Source organism: Uloborus diversus, chromosome 1, assembly GCF_026930045.1.
Source record: "Uloborus diversus isolate 005 chromosome 1, Udiv.v.3.1, whole genome shotgun sequence".
NCBI classification, from domain to species: Eukaryota; Metazoa; Arthropoda; class Arachnida; order Araneae; family Uloboridae; genus Uloborus; species Uloborus diversus.
The window spans coordinates 49515247-49539377 of NC_072731.1; the positions used below are offsets into that span (position 1 = coordinate 49515247).

General features: G+C 33.6%; 1 protein-coding gene across 1 annotated transcript in view; it reads right to left on the reverse strand.

The window, feature by feature from the left end:
* Positions 1–14783: 14783 nt before the first annotated feature.
* The window catches only part of LOC129220637 (serine incorporator 5-like), an 87194-nt gene continuing 77846 nt past the window's right edge, over positions 14784–24131 (reverse strand). The window contains exons 7-8 of the mRNA XM_054855101.1: positions 18584–18739; positions 14784–14920 (exon numbers count right to left, since the gene is read on the reverse strand). Of these exons, the coding sequence (XP_054711076.1) occupies positions 14784–14920; positions 18584–18739 (293 nt within the window). The remainder of the gene's footprint in view (positions 14921–18583; positions 18740–24131) is intronic.

Consider the following 24131-nt stretch of genomic DNA (forward strand, 5'->3'; position numbering starts at 1 on the left):
TAATATCACAATAAAGATTAAAGGGGACTCTAGTACGTGTTATTAAATTTGCGTTGCATTTTCCGACTGGAGCGTTACCTATTCAACAAATTTGCCACTTATAATAATCATAATAACACAATTAAGAGTATTACATTTAGTAGTTACTTTGCAAATGTGAACATGTTTAAATACAGAGACAAAATAGCTACATTCGGTTCACCTGATAGCCATTTTAAAAGTACAGTATAAACCAGATTTAATGATTGTCAAGGGACTGGAAAAAGCTATTGTTAAATCAAGGAGCATAGACATTCAATGCAGTCAAACCGGGATCAGTGAAATGTATCCCTAATTGAAGAAATCGTTGTAAACCCTTTCATCCTAAGCTTTTGTTTTGCCGAAGATGGTTCTCTTGCTGATCACTTTGGTTAACTAAAGATCTACTGGACAATTTTAGAAACAAAATTTTGGAGAAATCTTTTTCAGCTTTTGTAAAAATTCATAACAATACAAAAATTGTTGTTTCAGACAGCCTAGTGGCTTTGAAATTTTTTTTTTGCGAAAGAAGTTGCTTTTGAAGCTGTATTAGTACTAATGTGTTCTAGTTAAGGAAGAAATAAAATACGATAAACTCCCGATAATCTGCGGGGCGGATTATTAACAAACTTTCACACTAAAAAAAATAAATTGCCGATGATTAACTGAAAGTATATTGTGTGTACACATTTTAACTTAATGAGTGAAAAATTTATTTTTAGGCATTCCCTATTTCTTTCTTCTCCCTCGGAAATCAATGACATCAAACCTTCAAAGATCACCAAAATCTGACATGTTGAAAAATGATTTTTTTGATCTACACCAGTTACTGATGCATATCTACACTACTAACTGATTTTTTGATCTACCGTACTTGATATATGAAGTAAAAAAGGGGGCGCTTAAAATGAGCGCAAGCACCAAGACCACTTGTCTATTATACTGTCCCTGCTTTGACCACTATTAGAGACCAATAACCGAAACAAATTTCAGCAATTGCCTAATCGATATTTTAAGCAGTTCCCAGGAATCCACATACCGTAAAATCCCGAAAGTAACCCCCTATAGATCACAGCCCTCCCCCCAATTCAGTAACTTACCTTAGATTGGCTTGGCATTAAATAAAACACCATATTTTCTACTGTTTAGGTTTTAAAAGATGTAATATCTTTGAAAATTTCAAAAAAAAAAAATAAACAACCATTTTCTGCTGTGAAAAAATTCTTTGTTTAGATTTAGGGTGCAAAAAAAAAAAAAAAAAAATGTTTGGGTGTTTGGGTGGATGTTTCACAAAAAACGCACCAAATGCCGATCAATCAGCTGAAAATTACTTTTTTTAATGGTTGCACAAAATTATTTGATAGAATTTCAACATTTTAATGACATTTTGAAATTGATCTGCCTCTAATATCTCTAGAAACATGCAGCAAGGTAACGTTACAGTAACATTCCCAAATATGCTTTTTATGTTTTACAATGAGTTTATGACAACGGTTTTATACCATGGTAGTGGCGAGTTTTAAAAAATCATGTTGCCTTGGCCACTCTAAAATTTCCATTAATGTGTACTAATTCTAACAAAAAAAAAAAAAAAAAATCATAAAACCCACTAAGAGTTCAGTTAAAATTTAAAATATGTGATCAAAATAATAAATCATACAAGTCAATAAACAAAATTAAAAATTCGTCAAATTGTAAAATAATCCACATAATTCCATAACTTATCACTAATTTTGCTAAGCGATTATGTTATCATAATCCAAACAGATATTTGGCATTAAAAGTTTTCTTAAAATATAAAGCATTCCATCAAAACTACATGAAACAACCTTACATATATTTCCAATCTCGCCAAGCGACCCAACCAAAACATGTCATAAATAATTATTAAAGGCTGCATTAAATATGTAAAACAATTTGCCAACTAAATTAAACATCTATTTCCAATCTAACCAAGCGATCAAAAACTCAGCCAAAACAATTTAAATGCACAACAATTCACTATCTAAATAAATCGTTATTTTTTCGAATCTCGCCAAAAAGCCATATTTCCGTAACCCTGACAAATCTTAAATGAAATTATTAAAATCTAGTCACGAAATGAATTGTTGACATGATTACACATTTTGAACAAGTGGACTTTGGAAGCCTGAAGTAAAGCTTATTTTGGGCATTTCACCTGATTGCTGTTCACTCAACTACTTTCAATTGATTTTTATCATTAATTAACCGGTATCTTCTCTAAGTCTCTAATGAACATTTCCCAAATGCACCTTTATTCAGGCAGCATGCCAATGGTTGACCCCATCGCTAAATATGTTTACATTTGACGGGATTGGAAATAGTGAACTTCTATTAGTTATTGGATAACGTAAAAATCTGTCAAAAACATAATATAAGTTCATTATTTTTCAGCTCTTGATTAATCCGCATTTACGCTGTACAAAAAAAAAAAGACCCGGATGTGAGTAAGATTTTTCGTTTCTGTTGATTCTCTGCTAATGTTGTGCCTGCCGCTTACTGTTTCTCCCATGAAGCATGCCACACATACACACACACAAACATCTTACTTATATGTAAAAAATAAGGTGATCGGTACCTTTCAAATTGCCAGTTATTAAGTTGCATCATTATAAACATTGTGGCAAAGCAAAATAGAATATGAAAAAAACAATAGTTGTAGATCACTCCATCTTTCTCATTCCTTATCACTTTTTGTCCACCATCTTCAATCAGTCCAGAATCTAAAATTTGAATAGGCAAGATGTTAAATAAAACATTTTATTTCAATGTTACTTGACATTTATACTGCCTCAAAAGCAAGAGCTGGGCATAACAATTAATACTTTCCAATCCTCAATTTCTATGACATACACATTTTACATGACACAAAAAATTTAAATTATGAAAAAGCAAATTGATATTATTCACATGAAATAGTAATATTCAAAATACTCTAGTTCTAATAAAAAATGCTTATTAATTAATTAATTTATTTATTTTAACCTAAAGACTCTTTCTATGTGCATTAAAAAGTATGAAACAAAATTAGCATATGACTTCTTGTTTGCAGCACTTGAAAATAGCATTTAATCTTAATATCTTTATATTTGGGTTAATTAAAACGCAGACAATAAAATTCAAATTGAAAGAATCAAAGCAAGCTTCAAACAGCGGTAATATTTGAAACTAGTAAGCTCTGCCCCTGGAAGAGATAAGCTGCAGTCCCATAAAGATCGCAGCGCTCGCTCACTGGTCATTAAAGTTTTCAGTCCAGCCTCAATGACCGTTCTCAACTCAATAAAACAGGAATTATGAAATCGGATAGATGATTATCAAGTTAATCAATGGACCCTGAACAAAAGTATGTTACAGCTAATTAATAAAATTTAAATTTGTTGTAAAGAGGAAAAAATGTGAAATAAACAAACTAACATTTATACGTTTCTATCCTCTTATTTCTGCTCCGATCAAGCAATGTTCAATCAGTCTTTTTTTTTAACAATTAAAACATTGTGAAATTAAAAGTAATACATGAATTATGAAAGATACATTTACTTTTTAAAACTAAAATTTTAGATTTGATAGGTTTACTTTGAGGAAGTTATGTAGTGCACACATTAGACACATAAGAAGAGCAGTGAGGAATCATCTAAAATATTTATAACTGCTACAACAACCACTTTTCACTCACCTCACAGTTAGCACCAAATGAACAAATACATATTAGATTCTATCGATAAGCAAACAAAAATTAAATAATTGGACATACATTAACTTAGCGAACTTATTTCTCCTCTAATAGATATTCAGTAAGCAAAACTTATTTTCTGGTTTGACACATTTAGTCTTTATTCGGTTAGTATTCCTTGAGGCTACTTTGCACAGAGGCGCAAAAACCAATCCTACTCAAAACTCTTTAAACAATGTTATGCACAAGACAAGTTATACTGTGGCTAATATTACAAATACAAATGTGACGACCAGCAACAGGCTCTGGGCCCAGGTAGACTGGTCCTAGTCAATTTACAATCCCCAGCGAAGATCAATGGCCCTCTTAAAGCTATCTACTCCCTTGCTCATTACCACCTCTTCCGGTAAACTGTTCCACGGTTCCACTACCCTGCTATAATAATAATTATTCCTAATATCCATGATAGCCTGAGATTTAAATAGCTTAAAACAATGACCCCTTGTCCTGTTTTCAGTGCTAAACTTCAGCCCCGTAACATCTTTCATTTTAATAAATTTAAACAACTGAATCATGTCCCCTCCGTCTCTTCTTTGCTCAAGACTGTACATTTTTAACCTTCTAAGCCTGGAATCATCGTCTAAGTGAGAAAGTCCATTTATTAGCCTTATAGCTCGCCTTTGAACCCTTTCCAATACATTGTCTTTCTTAAGATAAGGAGACCAAAACTGAACAGCATACTCCAAATGAGGTCTTACCAAACTTCTATATAAGGGCAGAAGAACTTCTTTAGATTTGTTTGAAATAGATCTATTGATAAACCCAAGCATCTTATTGGCATTGTTACTAGCAATGCTGCACTGTTGGCTAAACTTTAAATCCTGACTTATTAAGACCCCCAGATCAGTGACTTTGTCTGCCTGACTAATGACTGAACCTTGCAAATAATAACTTGTACACTTATTTCCATGCCCTAAATGTAGCACTTGACATTTCCCAACATTAACAGCCATACCCCATTTATCAGCCCACTCCGTAATATGATCTAGATCCTCTTGCAGCTGTTTTGCTTGTTCTTCATTATCTACAGCTAACTTTGACATCATCAGCAAAACAATTCATGTTCCCAGAAATATTTTTGTGAATATCATTCATAAAAACAATGAACAAAACAGGCCCTAACACTGATCCTTGAGGAACCCCGCTTCAAACCTCACTCCAATTAGAATAATTTCCACTTACAACTACCCTTTGTTTCCTTCCGGTCAGCCATTTTTTTACCCAAATGAAAGTTTTCCCTCCTATTCCTATATCAGCTAATTTGCCAAGTAGAGCAACATGTGGTACCTTATCGAAAGCTTTTTGAAAATCAATGTAAACAACATCTACAGGCTTCTTATTGTCCAAAGCCATGGTAACTTTGTCATAGAAATGTAATAAATTAGCTGCACAAGATTTGCCTTTCCTGAAACCGCACTGAAAACTAGTCAATAGATTATTAGTTTCTAGAAAATTTACTATCTTAATTTTTATCAATGTTTCAAAAATTTTGCAAACCACCTAAGTTAGACTCACAGGTCTATAATTTCCCGCACTCCCTTTAGACCCTTTCTTGAAGAGCGGTGTAATGTTAGCCAGCTTCCAGTCCTCTGGCACTGTCCCCGAGTTATAAGAAGCATTGAAAATATTTACGATTACATCTGCTAATTCCTCCGCACATTCAACTAAAATTTTTGGATAAATATTATCAGGTCCCGGAGCCTTAGTCTCTTTAGTTTTTTTCAAATGAAGTAAAACGTCATCCCTGGAAAATACAAAGTCCTCAAGCTGAACTATAGCTTGTGTCTTGATGGTGTCAACTGTTGAGATATAGTTATCGTTAAAAACACTCGAAAAAACGTTATTAAGAACATTAGCAATATCACTATCGTCCTGAATTAAAATTTCATGCTCATCAACCAGTGGCTCAATATGACTATTTCGAACTTTCCCCGAATTAGCGTATGCAAAAAACCTCTTGGGATTCCTGTTTATGTTATCTGCCAGTCTTTGCTCCAACTCTCTTTTCTGAATCCGTACCAAATACTTAAATTTATGCCTTGCCTTACAATATTGGAGCCTATCTGCACTGTGACCAGTTTCTCTAAACATATGAAAAGCAGATTGCTTGTAATTCAGAGCGTCTTTAATTTCCCTGGAGAACCACATTGGCCATATTTTAGTGTTGACACCCTTTCTCCTAAAAAAAACATAATCCCCAACCGTTTTCGCTAGCTTTTCCTTAAACTCTGCCCACTGAAGATTCACATCGCTATTGTCCAATCCTGTACTCTGCTATTACTGCTTTCAAACTCTGCCTAAGTGCCACAAAATCAGTATTTCTGAAACTGGGCAAAAACCTAAAATTCTCTACTTTGTGTGTATCAAATTTAATCCTAAACCTAATACTGTTGTGGTCAGTCTCCAATGTGTTCCCCTACACATAACCCCTGAACAGAACCCTCCATATCACAGAAAACTAGATCCAAAATCACGTCCTGTCGAGTACCCTGAGTTACAATTTGATCTAAAAAACAGTCACCAATTACTTTCAAAAATTCCTCTTCTCTGCTATTACTATGATAAAAATTATTCCAATCAATTCCTGGAAAATTAAAATCTCCCATTATAACGACTGACCCCTTGCTTGAAATGTCACTAATAATATTAAACATCTGTTCATCTTGAACCTGGCTTAAGTTGGGTGGCCTATAAATGTTCCCTAAACATAGTTTATTTCCCTTATTGCTCATCAACTCCAGCCAAATCATATCAATCTCATTAGGTTTATCATTAATTACCAACTCATTGCAAGTTTAAGTGCCTCTGACATAAAATAAAACCCCACCACCTCTTTTACCTACTCTAGCTTGTCCAAACAAATTATACCTAGCAATAGATAATAAATCATCATCACTTTCAGTAGCTCATGTCTCGGTAACTCCAATAATATCCAACCTCTCATCTATAATTATGCTTTTCAATTCTTCCATCTTGTTCCTAATACTAGGAGCATTTATATGAAAAACCTTAAGTAAGCCCATCTTACTTTTATTTTATGCTGCACGATTATTTGAATCCCAACTGTTAAAATCTTTTCTCTTATTAGCCACCCTATTTCCGTTTCTACTAAAATCCAAATAGTTATTACCCTTTTGAATTCTGCTCCTTAAACCATGCCCCCCATTCCAACTTAGTTTTTTGATTCTGAAGCCTCTAAAACCAAACCCTAACCATTTTGACTCCTGTAGAGCTCAGATGCAGGCCATTCCTAACAATCCAATCGCATTTACATTTACTCCACACATCAATAAACCTGATACTACGCTTAACGCAAATTTCCTTGAGTACCAGGTTCATACACCTAGCCCGTTGGTTTAACCAACTCCTATGCACTCCATACCTGGGAAGCAAACCAACCACTTGGACATTTGCCGAACAGTTGGTTGCTTTGTCCAACAGGGAATCCCATTCCTTTGTAAACTCATCGTTGTTACTATGGCCTACATCGTTAGTTCCCACCCACAAAGTAACTACATCCTCTTTATTAAATATCCCCTTCTTTTCAGCAACCCTATTTACATCTCTCAAGCGAGCCCCTGACAAACAACATCTAGCCACCTTACGTCTAACTCTGCCTATTGAGTTTCCCACCTCACGCACCATTGAATCTCCCAAAATTATACCCTTAGTTTCCCGGTCTGTCACCTCAGCAATAGCTTTCCCCTTTACCTCTGGAATTTTCCCACTATCTAACACACAGCTAATGCCCACTTCCTTTTTACTAACTTCCTCCTTTACCTCTGGAATATTCCCACTATCTAACACACAGCTAATGCCCGCTCCTTTTTACTAACTTCCCTCTTTCCCTCTGGAGTGTTTACCCCATCTACACTCCTACAGCCTAATGCTAACGCACCCTCCAAAGTAAGCATTCTAACTCTGATTTCTGAGAGTTCAACACAGTTAGTGCAAATGAAATCCTTCTCAGACTCATCCTTCCCCTTAAACAAGCAGAACATCTGACATAGGTCACAAGAAATGCACTTGTCCCCTTTACCACTTTTAACCTCCTTCATTATGCATATAACCCCTATTCTAGCTCAAAATGATACACTTAAAAGTCAATACAAAAATGCAAAATTGAAGAAATAAAACTAATTATTAGAATTAGAAAGCATTGGAAGTAAAAGGTATAAAAATTACAAAATCCTAAGACAAGCAGTCAATTAAAATAAACAAGTTACACACTTAACAGAGCACTCATGCTTAACAACAAGAAATCAGCACATTTTAGGCTTAGCTACAAAGAATAGAAAAACACTTTAAGAAAGCAAGTAAATGAAAAATAAGACTTAAAAGCACAAAAATACTTAATTATATGATAAAATACAATGAAAATACTGAAATTAAAGCAGTAAAATAAACAATTACAGTAAAAAATCACTTGTCTCAGGAGCAGCAAAATATCACCCCAGCAACACTAGCGCCCTCTATCGGCAAAAAGCCTATTATCATATTATTATCACTTAAATATTAATATTATCACTTAAGATTGAAAAAAAAAATCACAGCAAATGTAATGCATAAAAATGTTTAGCAGGGCTAGAAAAATAGTTTTGAACACCGCCATTCAGTTAAACAATGAAATAAATAAAAGCAGGTTATACTTTTTTCCTTAAAATAGAACTTTAAATTTGAAACTGATCTCTTACCTTCTAAATTGCCACAACAATCCATACAATCCTAGAAGTAAAAAATAATAAGTTTTCAACTCAGAATTTTAATAAGCACTAATGACACAAAATACAGCTCTTTTAGCCAAATGAGGGGGGAAAAGCAAGGAATGAAATTTATGTCGAGTATATATTTCCACTTGGACAATTTTCATGGTGGAATTTTGTCATGAATCCAGCCCCTGCCTTGAATTTTAGCCTCTGTTCTGGCCAGGCTATGGTACTGGTGAGTGATTCATTGACATTGTAAGGAATGTTATTCTAAGTGATGTTGTTGTAAATGAGAGTAATTATTTTCAGTATCCTAAATCAGTTTTCATATGTTTACTTTTTTTCAATCATACTTAATAACACTTAGTCAAATAAAATATCTCATAATTATCTTAATATCACATAATCTTATTTACTAGTTACTTAAAACCATAATTTCTAAATCCTAAAACAACTGACATAAAAACATGAGCATTGTTCTGGCAATAAAAAGTACATTAAAGTCACTTCATGAGTATGTAACTGAAAGCAAAGATCTAATTCAAGAAAACTTACTGATGAAGGGGGTTTGAGGCCAATTTTATAAGCCGAATTTGAGGCAGAAAATCTAAAAGGTAAAAAAAATCACATCACACGAGTTGTAAACAACAGGACTTATTTACAAAGAAAATATAACAGATAGAATCTAACTCATTTGGTTTGCACTAGGGAACATTTAAAAAGAACCGACTTCAAGACGGCAGATCATTCTTTTCTAAAAAGTGAAAAATAATTGTCGTAAATGTATAATGTATGCAAGTAATATTAAAGCACCCATGTCAGTTAAAATTTATAATTGTAGCAGAACTATGTAACTAATAAATTTATCTATTGTTTTAGCACCAACTTCAAAAATTATGTTTTAAAAGTATTGTTACGTGTTCGAAGCAACTTCAAACTTTCTTTAAATGATGACACAGTTCTTGAGGAAACATGGGAGATTTATTTACAGCTATGTACAGGAAATGTAGTTACAACTGCTAAATCAATCATCAGCAATTAAGCAAATAACAATTAAACACCGTAAATTCAATGGTCACACACTTATTTACTTCAAAATACGCAAAAATACAGCGAAGGGCAAATATATGCTCTCAGAGCAACGGCTCAGACCAGTCTGATTTTTTATCACGCGCGGAGACTATTTATAAATCCTAGAGAATTTTCGACAAAATTCGAAATGCTTCTCATATTTTCTTTTTATACCCCTCACAAATCTTATCATTCAGAAATGTGGGGAATCGTATACTTCATTCGAATGTTAGGGGGTTGTACGTACATTACAAGAAACTATTTACAGGTTATGTTACTAAGATAATTTTAGATGAAAGATAATGGAATAGCCAAATTTAGCTAGATTACAACAAATTAATCATAAAAATAATTACTATTTACAGAATTTGTAACATTGCCCCCTTCCTAAGGACTGCATGTCCCGGCCAATACAACCCCGAAAAGGATGCCAAACTTAGTTTACAAATACACACATCAAAAAAAAATAACTAATCAGACACAGAAAACACAATAACAAGAAATCAGGGTTGGCCGGATTGGGCCCAATTGGGTTGGACCCAATGGGTTTTTTTTCGAAAAAATCAGTTTAAAAAAAGGCATTATTCAGCTCACTTTTGGGTTTTTTAAAATTTTCTGAGAAGTTTTTTAAAAAATTGATTAATTTAAATACTTTCACAATTTAAACTTATTTTTTATTTGTTCTTTTCCACAAACAATGGACATAAAAAATGAATTTTGAACTTTAATAGTATTTTTTAACTCTTGACGGCATTACAAAAATACTTCAAAGATTTTAAATAAATATATTTAACTTTTTTCTTTGACTGGCCAATCAATAACTGTTAGACAACCCTTCTCGATGCTTGATCTCCATATCATATTCCTGTGGCCGCTGTATCCACCTGGCTATCTGGCCTTCCGGATTTTTGAAGTTCAAAAGCCAAGTTAACGAGGTATGATCTGTCCGAAGCAGAAATTTTCGGCCGTAGTAATGATGGAAGTGTTCTACAGCTTTAACTATGGCCAGCAACTCCTTTCTGGTGACGCAGTAATTTCGCTCCGACTTTGATAAGCATTTGCTCCAGTAAGCTATGACATGTTCATTGCCACCTGTTTCTTGAAATAAAACAGTTTTGATGCCCTCGTGGCTTGCATCAGTATCGAGGATGAAAGATTTTCCAGGCTGAGGGTATGAGAGAATAGGCGTCCATGTTCAAGTCTCCTTCAGTTGTAGAAATGCGTCTTCGCATTCTTTGAACCATTCAAACTTTTGCTTGCTCTCTGTCAGCTTATGCAAAGGTTGTGCAATGTTGGAAAAACCCTTCACAAACTTCCTGTGGTTCATGCAGAGCTCCAGGAAACTTCGCAGCCTATGGACGTTTTGCAGACGACTCCAACTCTGGATCGCAGACACCTTTACATCCTTAAAAAGGTCCACAAGCGTAGATGCTACCAGCACTCCTTTTGGGTTACTGCTTAGGTTAGGGTATTCAATGAGGCCGAATCGAAAACTATTGCTTTCTTCAATGGAGCCAGGTATTAATGATTATTTTCTATAGGGATTCTTTTCTTCTCTCATCGAGTGCAACTCATTAGTCTTGAAGTCAAGGGTGATGTCATATTTATTTAAAAAGTCCAATCCGAGAATGAAGGGGTCTGTGATATCAGTTACGAATGACGTATGATGGCAGGTGGTATTCTCAAACACTATTTCCAAGTCCACTTTACCTTCAATCTCGATTTTGTCACCTGTCACAGTTTGGAGACTTACGCATGGCGATGTCACAACAGTTTCAATCCAAATTCACGAGCCACATCGGTGCTAATAATTGTCACATTGGCCCCTAAGATTATTTTAGATAAAAGATAATGGAATAACAACCAATTTTATCAAGATTACAAGAAATTAATCATAAAAATAATTACTACAGTCGAATCCCGATTTACGCAAGGGATGCGTTCCAAGACTCCACGCGTAAGTTGAAATTTCGCGTTGTGGAAAAGTGTTGTGTCATATGATTTTTTTATTAACATACCCAATCATTTTAGACATTCAAACATGTTTTAAACTGTTTTTGACCATTTTTTAACTATGTATTACCGTTTCTTACATAAAGAGCTGAATTTTACCGAATTATTTCAAAAGTTGCATTATTCAACATTAAATACTGTTACGATGCACAAAATCAGTGATCAATGGGAGAGAGATATATAAGAATAAAACAGTACGGAATGTACTGTATGTAGTAATAATAAAGCACCGCACTGTAATAATACTATACAGTAGATACAATAAGTTACATTTATAACTTAAAAATTGAAGATGATTTAATCTGCACAATCTGATCGTCATTCTAATAAATTTTTAAATACAGTAGCTTTGCAATTGCTTTTATAACATTGACATCTATGGTAATACCCCTCTCGGACCCCCTGGGCTTATACAGATTGCCTTCTCTTGACTTTTAATTATATGTGTGAAAGATTCACCTATCTACCTAATTGTCGTGCTACCTTCGACCAACTTTCTAGTTGTTCAAGCTTATCAAAAGCTTTACCTTCTCTTAAATTGTCGCTAATTTTTGGTTTTTGTTTCCATCTTCAAACTTTACGTGAAACAGCGTGCCTGGGTGCCACAATATTTCATCACCTTTCATATTTAGAATAAATAAATGAAAAATGAGGAGTGGTGATACATACACACTAACAATGCTATGTTTATAGTGTGGTATGTGGGAACTTGAGCAGTAAGTGATGCTGAAAGAATGAAAGTACATTCAGGAATTATTGTTTAGTAGTCAATAACAAAACCAAAACTTAGCATCACAACTCCTTTCCAAATATTTTCGAGTTGAGAGCTAAAAATTCGCTTTATCTCTAAAATTCGTTGCTCCGGAAAAACTCACGTTGTAGCCATTTCGCGTAAGTTGGATCGCGTTGTAGCGGAAGTCGACTTTATTTACAGAATTTGTAACAGTATTATTGATAACAGTATTATGGTGTTCAAAAAATAAAATAACTTTCACTTCAAGGCAACTTTGATCTGTAGTTTCGAAATCTTTTATTAGGGTTCTGGATTAAATTTGATATGAGCAAAGATGAAAATTTTAGGTTTGTGCCCAATTTCAGAAATACTGATTTTGTTACACTTTGGCAGAACTTCAAAGAGGTGTTTCTGTCAGTATTGGATAATAGCAATATAAATCTGCAGTGAACAGAATTTGAGAAAAACTAGCAAAAACGGTTGGGGATTATGTTCCTTTTAGGAGAAAATGTGTTAATACTAAAATTTGGCCTAAAGGGAGATTAAAGAAGTTCTAAATTAAAAGCAAGCCACTTTTCAGCAATTTAAAGAAACTGGTCAATGTGCAGCTAGGCTCCAGAATTGTAAGGCAATGCCTCAATTTAAGTACAGTAGACCCTTGTTTTACGCGGGGGTTATGTTCCACGGAAATGCCATGTAAATCAAAACCGCGTAAATTGAGACCTAATATTAGTGTTAAAATAGGGGTTAGATTCCGTAGATAAAAAAATACTTCATTCTAGTAATGATTTAATGTATAAGTTTAATGTGTACTTATATCGATTTCTATGCACAACATGCATAAAAAACACAAATTAATTTAGTGTTTATGAAAAAGAGCTGGCTATGATAGTCTTTTGGCAGTCAAGAAGTTTTCTCTGTAGCTCTTTGCAGAGCATTAACACATTCATGATCATTTCCATGGTAGAATCTTCCTTCCATGATAGAATCTTCCTTCACTAACAAATCAGAAAGATCATTTCTATTGTCAAGGAATGGCTCAAAACTTTCAATGTGAACGTTCTTGGTTGTGTGCCATCGATATTGGTATCCTCTCGTTGGGTTTGTCCTCCTTTATCACTCCTAAAAGTCCTTCTTCCAGTGAGTTCTGAACTATGTGAGCTTGAAACCTTTACTTCTGGAAAGAGCTCTGGAACCAACTGCATTAATATGTCTCCAGTGGCCCAAGCTCGATTATCAGCATGCCAAAATGCAGTTTATTATGTGTAATATATAATCTTGAGGAGTTTCGATTTTGAAAGAGGGGAAAATTTAATCTGTTTGCATTCGACTTTTGTCGGACGTCTTTTCATCCATAAGCTCATTACCTTTTGCATTGAAAAAGGCGTTCCCTGTAATGCCGAAAGACGTGTCTGCTGTAATTGGCAAATTTGTGCTTTTTTAACGTTGTTTTTCTTACTTTGCTGTTCAGCACAAAGGTATTTATTTATTACAATATTTTATTGTTCGTTGCAGTTCTTTTTTGTCTTTGACATTGGTAGTTTCATCAAGGCTCAAAGTATAATAGGATAAACATGCTTCTTTTAACATACATTCCCGAAAATAAGGAGCAAGTCCATCTGTAGAAGGGATAGAAAGACTGGTTCTGCTCATAGGGTGCAATTGCAAGCGATTAAAAAAATTCCCTGATTTCCCGGTAGCATAGCTATTTTTATTAAACAACAACAAGGGCATATTTAAGGCTATTTTTTAATTAATTTCACTGTTAAAGCTATCATTCAGATACTTTTCAAAGATTTAGTTTAAAAAAAAACACAAAGACGCGTTTCAAGAAAGGTGAGAAAGGTGACAAAAATTGCAAAAGGTGACTAAGAGTAACCAAATTTTCAAAAGGTGACTAAAGGTGAGAAACATGACTGACTCCTCAGCCTGTGCTTCTAAGTTAGACGCAAAAAAAAAAAAAATCTACAATTTTGAAAGAAAGAGTAATCACAAATTTCAGCAAGAGAAGATTTGTACCATATTTTCTGGGATATAATCTATAGACACCAAGTACTTGAATTTTTTTATTTAGCTTTTTTACCTTTTAAGCATTTCTAGGTGCTCATTTGAATTTTATGATCAATCTAATGGTTTACCTTGAAGACTATTTTTGATGTATTAAATTTGTCACAGAATGCTGAAAGAAATTCTGCAGTTGGGATAACATTACATGATTGATAAAGTGTGTCCAAGTTTTTCATTTAACTTTTTATGGAAATTTTTCTATAACCCAATGGAGATGCTAGTGACACACAGTGATAACTTTATTAACTTTATTGAGATTAACCAGCAATGCTCATGACATTGAAGTTGTTAAATGCTGGAACTTCTAAGCAACTAAGTTTTTCTCCCTTATATGAAAAGTATAAAGCAATACAGTAATCAATTTGCATCTTATTTGCACAAGCATAAAATGAAAAATAATGTTTCATATAAAGAAATTCAACTCTTACGTTTCTTTAATAACCGCCGCAAAGGCCATAAAGATACCAACATAACAGATAATAGCATTGTTTGATACAGTTGTACTAAGAGATGGACCACAATATTGCTCCACAACTTTATCATCAGAAGATCCATCATTAGCTAAAAATTATAAAACAATGTTTAAATTATTAATATTTTTCTAAATGGATTATATAAATAAGGGATGATACTGCATGCAATACAAAGGAATAACTAAATTGTGAAAGAATTGAATATTAAAAGAATTTATTCTCTTATGCTTCTTAAGTTCATTTTTATTCAAATAACTTTACATTCAACAATGAGTGCTCCACTACAATCATTTATTGCTTGCTCCCTTTAGGATGAAATTTCTCTTAACCACTAGTGCAGCTAGAATTTACCTTCAATTTGGTCAGGTCAAAATTAGGGGAGCACACCTTTTCATAGGGTAGATGTTCTGGTGCACGAATTCTGTTAAGCCATAAAAAGGTAAGTACAGATTACTTATGCCTGCTTTCATTCAAAATGTAGACGTTAATTTTAATTTAAAAACCTGGCTTAAAACCAAGTTACATAACAATTGCTTTTGTCATAATTATAAACCAAATGTGGCAGACCCCCCCCCCCCCCGCGCCTCCCAGGGGGCCGTCGAGGCTCTCGGTGGTCTTCCCTCAATGACCCAACTACAGCATTAGAACACTGATAAAGATCCTACTACATACCAAAAATTCTTACCTATGTATGAATATTCACTCGCAATGATAGACCATGTCTTATAACACACATAAGCTGACATAAGAGCGGTTTGAAATAACACAGCAGCTGGATGTTCTTCAACTCCTCTGTTGGCAGCTAGAATCATGAATGAAAAAATAAAGTGAATTTTTTTTAAAAATCACATCTAGAATATATTTTTTTTAAAACCTGCTAAAGTGACCTTCAAATAAATCCTTTATTAATGAATTTTTAAAATACAACTGTTTGTGAGTTTCAGTAACACATCACCAGTTATGAATGACCCACACAATCTCGCTAATACTTCTTGTACTGGCTATAACAATTTAGCACAATATTCTACATTTGGTGAACGGAATTCGAGAAAACTACTAATTCAAGTATCAATAGCAGTTCTTCTTAAAAAGCAGAACTTTTTCTATTTGGCATTAAAATCAAACTTTTTGAAGAATAAAGTCAATGCCGCTGGATCCTGGGATCCTGCAGAACTTGAAAAGCCTAGTTTTTTTATGATAATAATCATTCTGTATAATAGCAAACTGTTACCATATGCATTTTACACTAATATTCTAAAACTCTGATTTTAAATAAGAGATTTAAAAAACTAATAATAGTTTAGTTTTGCATCATGTGGTTTGCTGAAAACAATTTGGTGTATTTAAATTTAAAACAATATTCGATAATGTCATAGTATGCCGGGGACAAACTGTGTTTTTATCAGAAAGATTGGCCTTCAAATTTGGCGCGTTCCAATTAATATCTGTACCTCAAAGTCAGACTAAAATAAGTCACATTTTCACTACTTTTCAGGAGAGTGTAAAAACCTTTGTTTACTGTATATGAAGTTTGGGACTTGCACTCTTATAAATAAAGGTAACTCTGGTAAATAAATAAAGGGTTTTTTTTAAACAAAAAAACTTGTTATGGCTTTATGTAGATTTATAGTTAGTACAATACACTTCTGGTGGCAGAGTGCTACGCTCAACTGAGCCCTCCCTCCTTCTCCATCATTTCATTTCCTGTGGATTTATACAGTCTGACCACTGAGGAGATTGAAAGGGTAACATCTGGTTCACAGGCGGAAATGGGTGTATTTATTAGTCTTCAAGAATATTACTTTTTGAAATGAAATTACCAAATTTTAGGTGCGTCAACAAAGAAATAATGATTGTTTTGTACTAAGGTAGGGAGTGACAGACTTAAGTACTTCCATTTTATTGCAAGTTTCATTGTTGGTGACGTCAGAGTGTTACTTGATCAGTGATTTTTGCTATTATATGGATTGCTATTGGAAATAATGTTTAATTTCATGCGTAAAAAAATAAGTGATAAAATTCAACACCCGTAAAGTGCAGTACTGTAAAAACATTGCATATACGTAACTTCTTTTCTGATGCATGCAAAGTTTTAAGCCTATGATGACTAAGCAGCAATCACAAGAAAGGCTGCTTAGCAACAGAAGCTCAAAACATTTTCTGCATTAAATAAGATTTATCTTTTTACACTCTAAATCTTATGTATGCAATATTTTCGCAGTATCTTGTGTAATTTAAGGCTTTTTTTTCTTTCATTAAAGTGGTTTAATAAAAGAAATTTAGCGTCTCAATTATACATTTAAAAAATTCATGCGTCAATTAACAACAGCAATTTACTGGGGCATGCGACCAGGCCCTTAATTCCAAATTTTTTCACGAGGGCAAAGTGCCTGTTCTCATTGCAAACTATATGGAAAAATATAAAAAACCAGAGGTGCCCACCTGAGGGAGAGGTCATGGAGCAGTTTGCGCCATTGAAATTTTTAGGGGGTGTTCTCTTTTATGAGAAGCTTCCAATTTGGGGGGGGGGGTCTGCAGTATTGGGGGGCGATGCGCCCTTCTTCTTAGGTGGGGTGAACACCCTTGAAAAAACAATGCCTATTTTTGAGTAAATACACTGGCCTCAAAAAGTTAAGGTGCAACCAGTTGTTTGCGTCTAATTAGCAAGTGAATGAAAGTGGAAACAAAAAATTTGGAGGATATGTGCACTAAATAGTTTTTTACTAAATGTGTCATAGAAATTTGTATGAGTGTATTGCAAAAATGATTTATATATAACAAAAAAAAAATCTTGGCAGTCAAGTCCATTCTTGGAGAAAACAGCACATCACAATTTATATAGTAAAATGTCATAGAACCAATACAAAAACGGGTTCTAAGAAAGAATGTGTGTCCCTCTAACTTGAATGCATTGGCAGCATCAATTTTCCATGCTGTTGATTCATTTGTCGGTCACCGGAATAGGAAGTGAAGACCAGACACAGAGTAAGCCTTGTTCCAGCTCATGTAACAACCTTGGAAGAGGATTTAAAGCAACAACCTGTCTGCCAAGATAATCCCAAAGACGTTCTATCGGATCCTGGTCTGGAGATCAAGCTGGCCATTCTATTCTTTCCAAACCATGATCCTCAAGATACTCCTCAACAATCCGGGCTCGGTAAGGTCGGGCATTATCATCCATCAGAATGAAGTCATTACCAATAGCACCAGCATATGGGCAGACATATGGATCAAGGATCTCATGCTGACATCTCAAACCAGTCCAAGTTCTTCGATGAAACACATGCAGGTCAGTGTGACCACCGAGCAAGATCCCTGCCAAAACCATGTGTGTGATTCCACCATCTCTATAACTGTGTCTTTCAACAGTGTTGGATTGATGGTATCTAGTGCGCTATTCCCTCCAGATCAGTAGACGTCCTGAATCACTCTCCAATGTAAATCTGGACTCATCTGTGAGCAGCACAAAAGCTTCAAAAAACATGTCGTACTCGAACTTTTTGAGACCAATGTAAATTAATTTCTCAAAACGGGGGGAGTGGAAATGCTTCTTAAGCGCTCTAAAATGATGGGCGTGAATGCAGCATTCCACTAGAACATTAATAATGTGAGTGGCTCTTTACTGAAAAAGGTTGTGCACCACTGTACTAAGATACAAAGGATTTTTTTTTTAATGGCTAGTTTTTAGATTTCAGATTATATCCCCTTAACTGCTTAAAAACAGCTAAATTTTAAAAGAAGAATCACTTACTAATTGATACTATCACAAGAAAGAGGCATAAAACTCCATTGGCAATGATTACGGGCAGATTGTAAGAGCACCATTCATGCCTGTTGTAGTTTTCATACACAAACTTGAAACCAAAGCCAACAGCAATTAGGATACCAAGGGAAGTCAAAAACATAGCTAAAAATAAAAATAATAATAAAATCATACTAAAACACACACACACACACACATAGGGGAGAAAAAACTTTTGTAACCCAAACTAAAACTTTGACCAATAAAGCATGTTTGTTTGTAAAAACTTAGATTATAATACAGTTGAACTCGAAACTGAAATGGAAAAAATTTATGCTTTTTTTGTCTTAGCCTTTTTTGGTACAACAACTGTAAGACTATTTTTAACATGCTTTCATTAGCTTCAGCTATAAGTATGTATCGATCTATGTATGAAATGGAATCTTGCAATTCAATTTTCATTTATTTCATGTGATTGGATGCTTTTGAAATGTGGTATGTGGCCTCAGACCTGATGACAACGCAATATTCCATAGTCAAATTAATTAATTAACAATTAGTTATTAGTTTATTCTAGTTTTAAGTAACAATTTGCAAACGCACACAGTTTAGCATTATATACAGATTAGTGATGTTCCGGATATCTGTATCCGCGGATATCCAAGGGAAAATCAAGATCTGTATCCCTATCCGTAACTTTTTTGACGGATCTTAAATGGATCATTTCTATTCTAAAAACTTTTAGATATTTGAATAAAAGACCTTAAATTCCGTTTAAATTAGGTTTTATTCCCTATTTAAATTATAAGGTATCATTTCAAAAGGCAATTTGTACCCCCGCCCCCCTGTTGCAAAAAGGAAGGGGAAATAAGTTTTAAAAGTGTGTATCAGTGTGTCTTTTTGTATCATTGTAGCTCCTAAACAGATCAACCAATTTTGATAATTCATCTGAAATTCAAAAGGTGACTTGATCGAAAGTGCTCTTTGCTTGGCCTCGTTTTTGTAGAACTTTAATTACCGGAGATATTAATTAAAAACCGACCTAACGTTTTCACAATTATGGTAGTAAAAATTATTATACCCGTACGTTAAAAATGTTGGCCCTAATTGAAAGAACGAAGTTTTCTGCGTTTGATATTTATTTGAAACTTCCAATTTATGTACAGTAGGAACTATAATCTTATTAAGTACATTTTAAATTCAATTCTAAGCCTTCATACGCGTGATTGGTAACGATTTCATAGTCGGAAGATAAGGAGAAAAAGCTCAATGATTTAAAATTTTTACTTGCTGTCAGTTCATATTTGTTAACAAATGTGTGTTCTGATCCGCGAAATTCATCTTAATATGAAGTCAACTCTCTAAGACATTTTTTTTCTTTAAATTTTTAATTTAATATTAGTTTTTGTTATTGATTTGTGGTTTCTGTAATTCTACATTTTTGTTTTTCTCGGCATCCTTCAAAAAAAGTGAGACTAAACTCTCTATTTACTGTTTGTAATGGTGTTCCGTGTTATTCCGTTGGTCGGAGTAATTTGGGTGGAATGGGTCAGCGCTGCATTTATGCTGAAATAAAATGCGAAAAATGATTTCGAGCCTGTCCAGTAACAGCTTTACACTCTTGCTCCTGTATCCCACATCTATTGAGTAAGCTGGAAATAATTTCTCACATTCCATCTAAGCATTTATGCAGCGCTGGCCCATTCCTTCCAACTCTCCCTCAATTTTAACAGAGAATTCTTTAAAGAGAAAATCATAGTCTTGATTATATTTTTGCCGCAGTTGACATTTTTTGAAGAAATTGCCATTATTCTGACGGGAGTACCTTCCGTAACAAATTTTACACTTGGATAGTTAGTTGAATTGGGTAAAAAAAATTTTGAGATCCGTATCTGCGGATCTACTTTTTTAACGATCCGGCACATCACTAATATAGATAGAAATTCGATTTTTCTACTTCACATAACATTTGTTTGAATCTTCTAATGTAATTAGAACGTGAATTATAATTGTTTTTAACTAATTTCATGCTAAAATATAGTTGAGCCTTCAGTTGAAATTTCATTGTTGATGAGAAGTCCCCCCAATTTTGTTGCTTACACACATATTGATGACTGGAATGGACTAGCTGGACTAGAAAATTGCTCGACAGGCAATCTATTGGAGCAATTGAACATTTTTCAGAGCTCGACTGTTATATCTTAAGGAGTATAACTATTCTTTATGGAGTTCGAGAGTTCTCCATTTCGAATATTGCTCGAGTCCTTTAGTTGTTTTTTGGTAAATTTCATGAGCATAAAAATCTTGAATTATGTTGAAATAATTTTTTTCTTTTTCTTTTTTTTTTGCAAAACAAGTAAAACTAAAATAAGAAAAAGAAATTAATAATTTAAAAAATAAAAAAATCAGCCTTTGTAACAATATGAACTAAAAAGAAAGAACTATCTTTGAATGTTAAGTATGATAAAATAATTGACCAAACAATTAACTTCAATGTAAAAAAGCATGGAAGCTTCGTATCAGTTATGTTAAATTTCTTCCATTTGTTGTCCCAGCATGTAAATAGATAGCACCCCCACACATTTCTTTTTTACATTAAAGGTAACTGCTTGGTCAAATATTCCATTATCCCAATTTATCTAATCAATCACCATTTTATGATACCTTAACATCTGAAGATTGTTTTTACTTTTTACTTTATATTACCACAAAAGCGTGTTTTATTAGTTTTACAAACTATTGTTTATTTTTAAGGCATATTTTTATTATTTTTAATAATATACAAGAAAATCAAACTACTAGTAGTGGCCACTGCTTATTAAAATAACTCCTTCAGAAGACATTTGATTTTATAAAAAGGCCTGATTTCATAAGTAGGCATACTTACACTAAAAAAAAAACATTTTAAAGTTTAAATGCTCAAACAAAGAAATGTATTACTATTTACTATATTGTTGCCTCAGAGCAACACTAAGACATCTAATTCCAGAAATAACACTAAGATATCTACCGTAAAACGGTACAACTTTGTACCAAGGGGGCAACAATGGGCCACTGTTGCCATGGTGATGATTTTGCTCTCGGGTGGCCTCTTTTTCGAACTTATGAGCCCCCCAAAAAATCACCAGATAGTGTAACCATTTATTAGTTAAAGACGATATATCAGAGATTGCCATTGTTTTTGTGTGCCTTAGATAACTTAGTCGTTCTTAGAGCGTGTTTTGACTCAATCGTGGAAGAGCCAAAAGTCTCCTTTGGGCAGACAACTTCTACTGTTTTCCAAGGTCTGGTAAGTTCAGATTTGCTTTACTAATTTCTCAGTTATGAATTAAGCCGCTTGTTGACTCAAAATGTTTCATAGTTTTCAGAAGCTCTCAACATTTATTAAAAATGGAAATGTTGGGGAACAACAATGAGGCCACCTATTTTTCAAGGTTTTTAGTGGCTTGGAACTTCATTTCATTCTCTGCAGGGATGCTTTCGTCATATTTTGTGTTCTTTACTGTGAATGATGGCAAGAAAAGCCAGAAGAAAGCTTGGGGGTTTCTCTATCGCCCGTACTCATACAGGGTGGCGACAGGAACTGGAAAAAAAAGTTCCCTGACTTTTCCCTGATCAAGTTCACCAAATTCCCCTGATTTACCTTACCAATGATAATGGTTGAATAAAATGCAGTGTTTAAAACGGTTTAGTTTAAGCTGTTAATTAAAAATATATACTGAAAAGATGTTCCTTTTTTTTTTGGTAAAAATAGTATATTAAATAATCGACAAAGAAATATTGTAGGAAATCTAAAACAAATATTTGACTTCCAGGAACCAGTTAACATAAGAATCCTAAGAAATTATTAAAACCACTCTTAAAGACATATCTAATCATGATAAAACTAAAAAATTTAAATGGAAATAATATCTTGAACTGAATTTTCAAGCAGTATAATTGTTGCTGCAAGAATAACAAGTGATAGTTAAAGTTTTGAAGTAATGTAGTTTTACTTACGTAAAAAATACTGCCGTGTGCAGGTAAATGACAGTATCTGCAGAAATTAGTTTTCGAGACATTTGAAGAAATGTGTGTTGAATTAAGTACTAACAATAGGAAAATTTGGAATTAGACATTTTTTTCGCGCCTCTTTTTCAGCGTAAACCAAATAAGCAAGTATGTACAATAAAGATCAAGTACAATATGACAAAAATGCAAAAAAAAAAAAATAACAAATATGCAGTTACTGCCCTTTACCTGCACAGGGCAGAATAGACATATTTGTGAAAACAAATTAAAAACTTTCAACAACCAGTCTCATTGAGCTATTTATTCTCAAATCAAGATCTTAGGTTTTAATGAATGAATACAGCATTTTAACTATTAAAAAATAACAAAAATATTTAATTATGTACACAACTCAATTTCAAATGATTTCGTTAATTGTCGGAAAAAACATTCCCTTAGATTACCTTAGTAACAAACAACATTGAAATGCAAAAACAATTATTAATTTCAAACTGTATGTGTATATGGTTTTAAAATAAAAGAGTTTTAAAGTCTGAAAAAAAAACCCTTCATGTAATCTGAAATGACAGCGAATAATAACATAGCAAAAAAACAAATTTGATTTTCAGTCAAAATTCAATGTTAGTAATTAAATGAAAAACGCCAAAGTGATAACTTTAAAGATTTTTCAGCATTAATTTAAAAAGATTTTTCTTGAAACCGTGATAACAGTATGCTAATTACTTCAAGACAATGAGTAAAGGCAAGGAAGCAAAGTCATTAATGACAGCTTCCTCTTTGCCTGTAGGGTTGTTTATTTTACATAGCATGGAATGGGTGGAAGGAAAATTCAAGCTAGGTAAAATAAACAACTTCACAGACACAGAAGAAATCTTAGGAAGCTCATCCTAAGATTGAATACTTTGATCTTGAGGGAAAAAGATGCACAAATATGCGGCACTGTATAATCATACCTCATTAATTTTACTTTTTTAAAACAAATAATTGGCGGAAAATTTGCAGGGAATCAAAATACTTCATTATGCAAGGGAATTTTTTTTTTCTTCATTTGATCAATTTTCCCTGAATTTTTATTATTTTTTCAAAATTCCCAGATTTTTCCCTGAGTGATAAAGTTCCCTGACTTTTCCCTGATCTCCTTGATTTCTCTAATCTGTGGAAACCCTGTCATAGGAGTATTTGAAGAAGGTGCTGACTGAAATTCAAACCAAATAGAAACTGAGATAATTTTTAAAAATTATTTATTTTGATGAGATTTTGAATAAGAAATGTGATTTTGCATTTCAGTTTTCAAAACTTTTTTTGATCTCATTTAAAATTAGCCAGACCTACATATTTTCTGACCTAAGCATAGGTACCTTTTCTCCGCACACACTCCATCTCTTAGCTATCAGACTTAGCTTTAAGTATAGGTTCCTAGCCTTTAGTTGGTGAGATTTTTCTAGTTTTCAAATGTTTCTATGTGAAAACCTAGACAGATAATGAAGAACGTTACCTACGTTTACCATGTTGAACTTTATTAATCACTCAAGACGACAAGTGATGA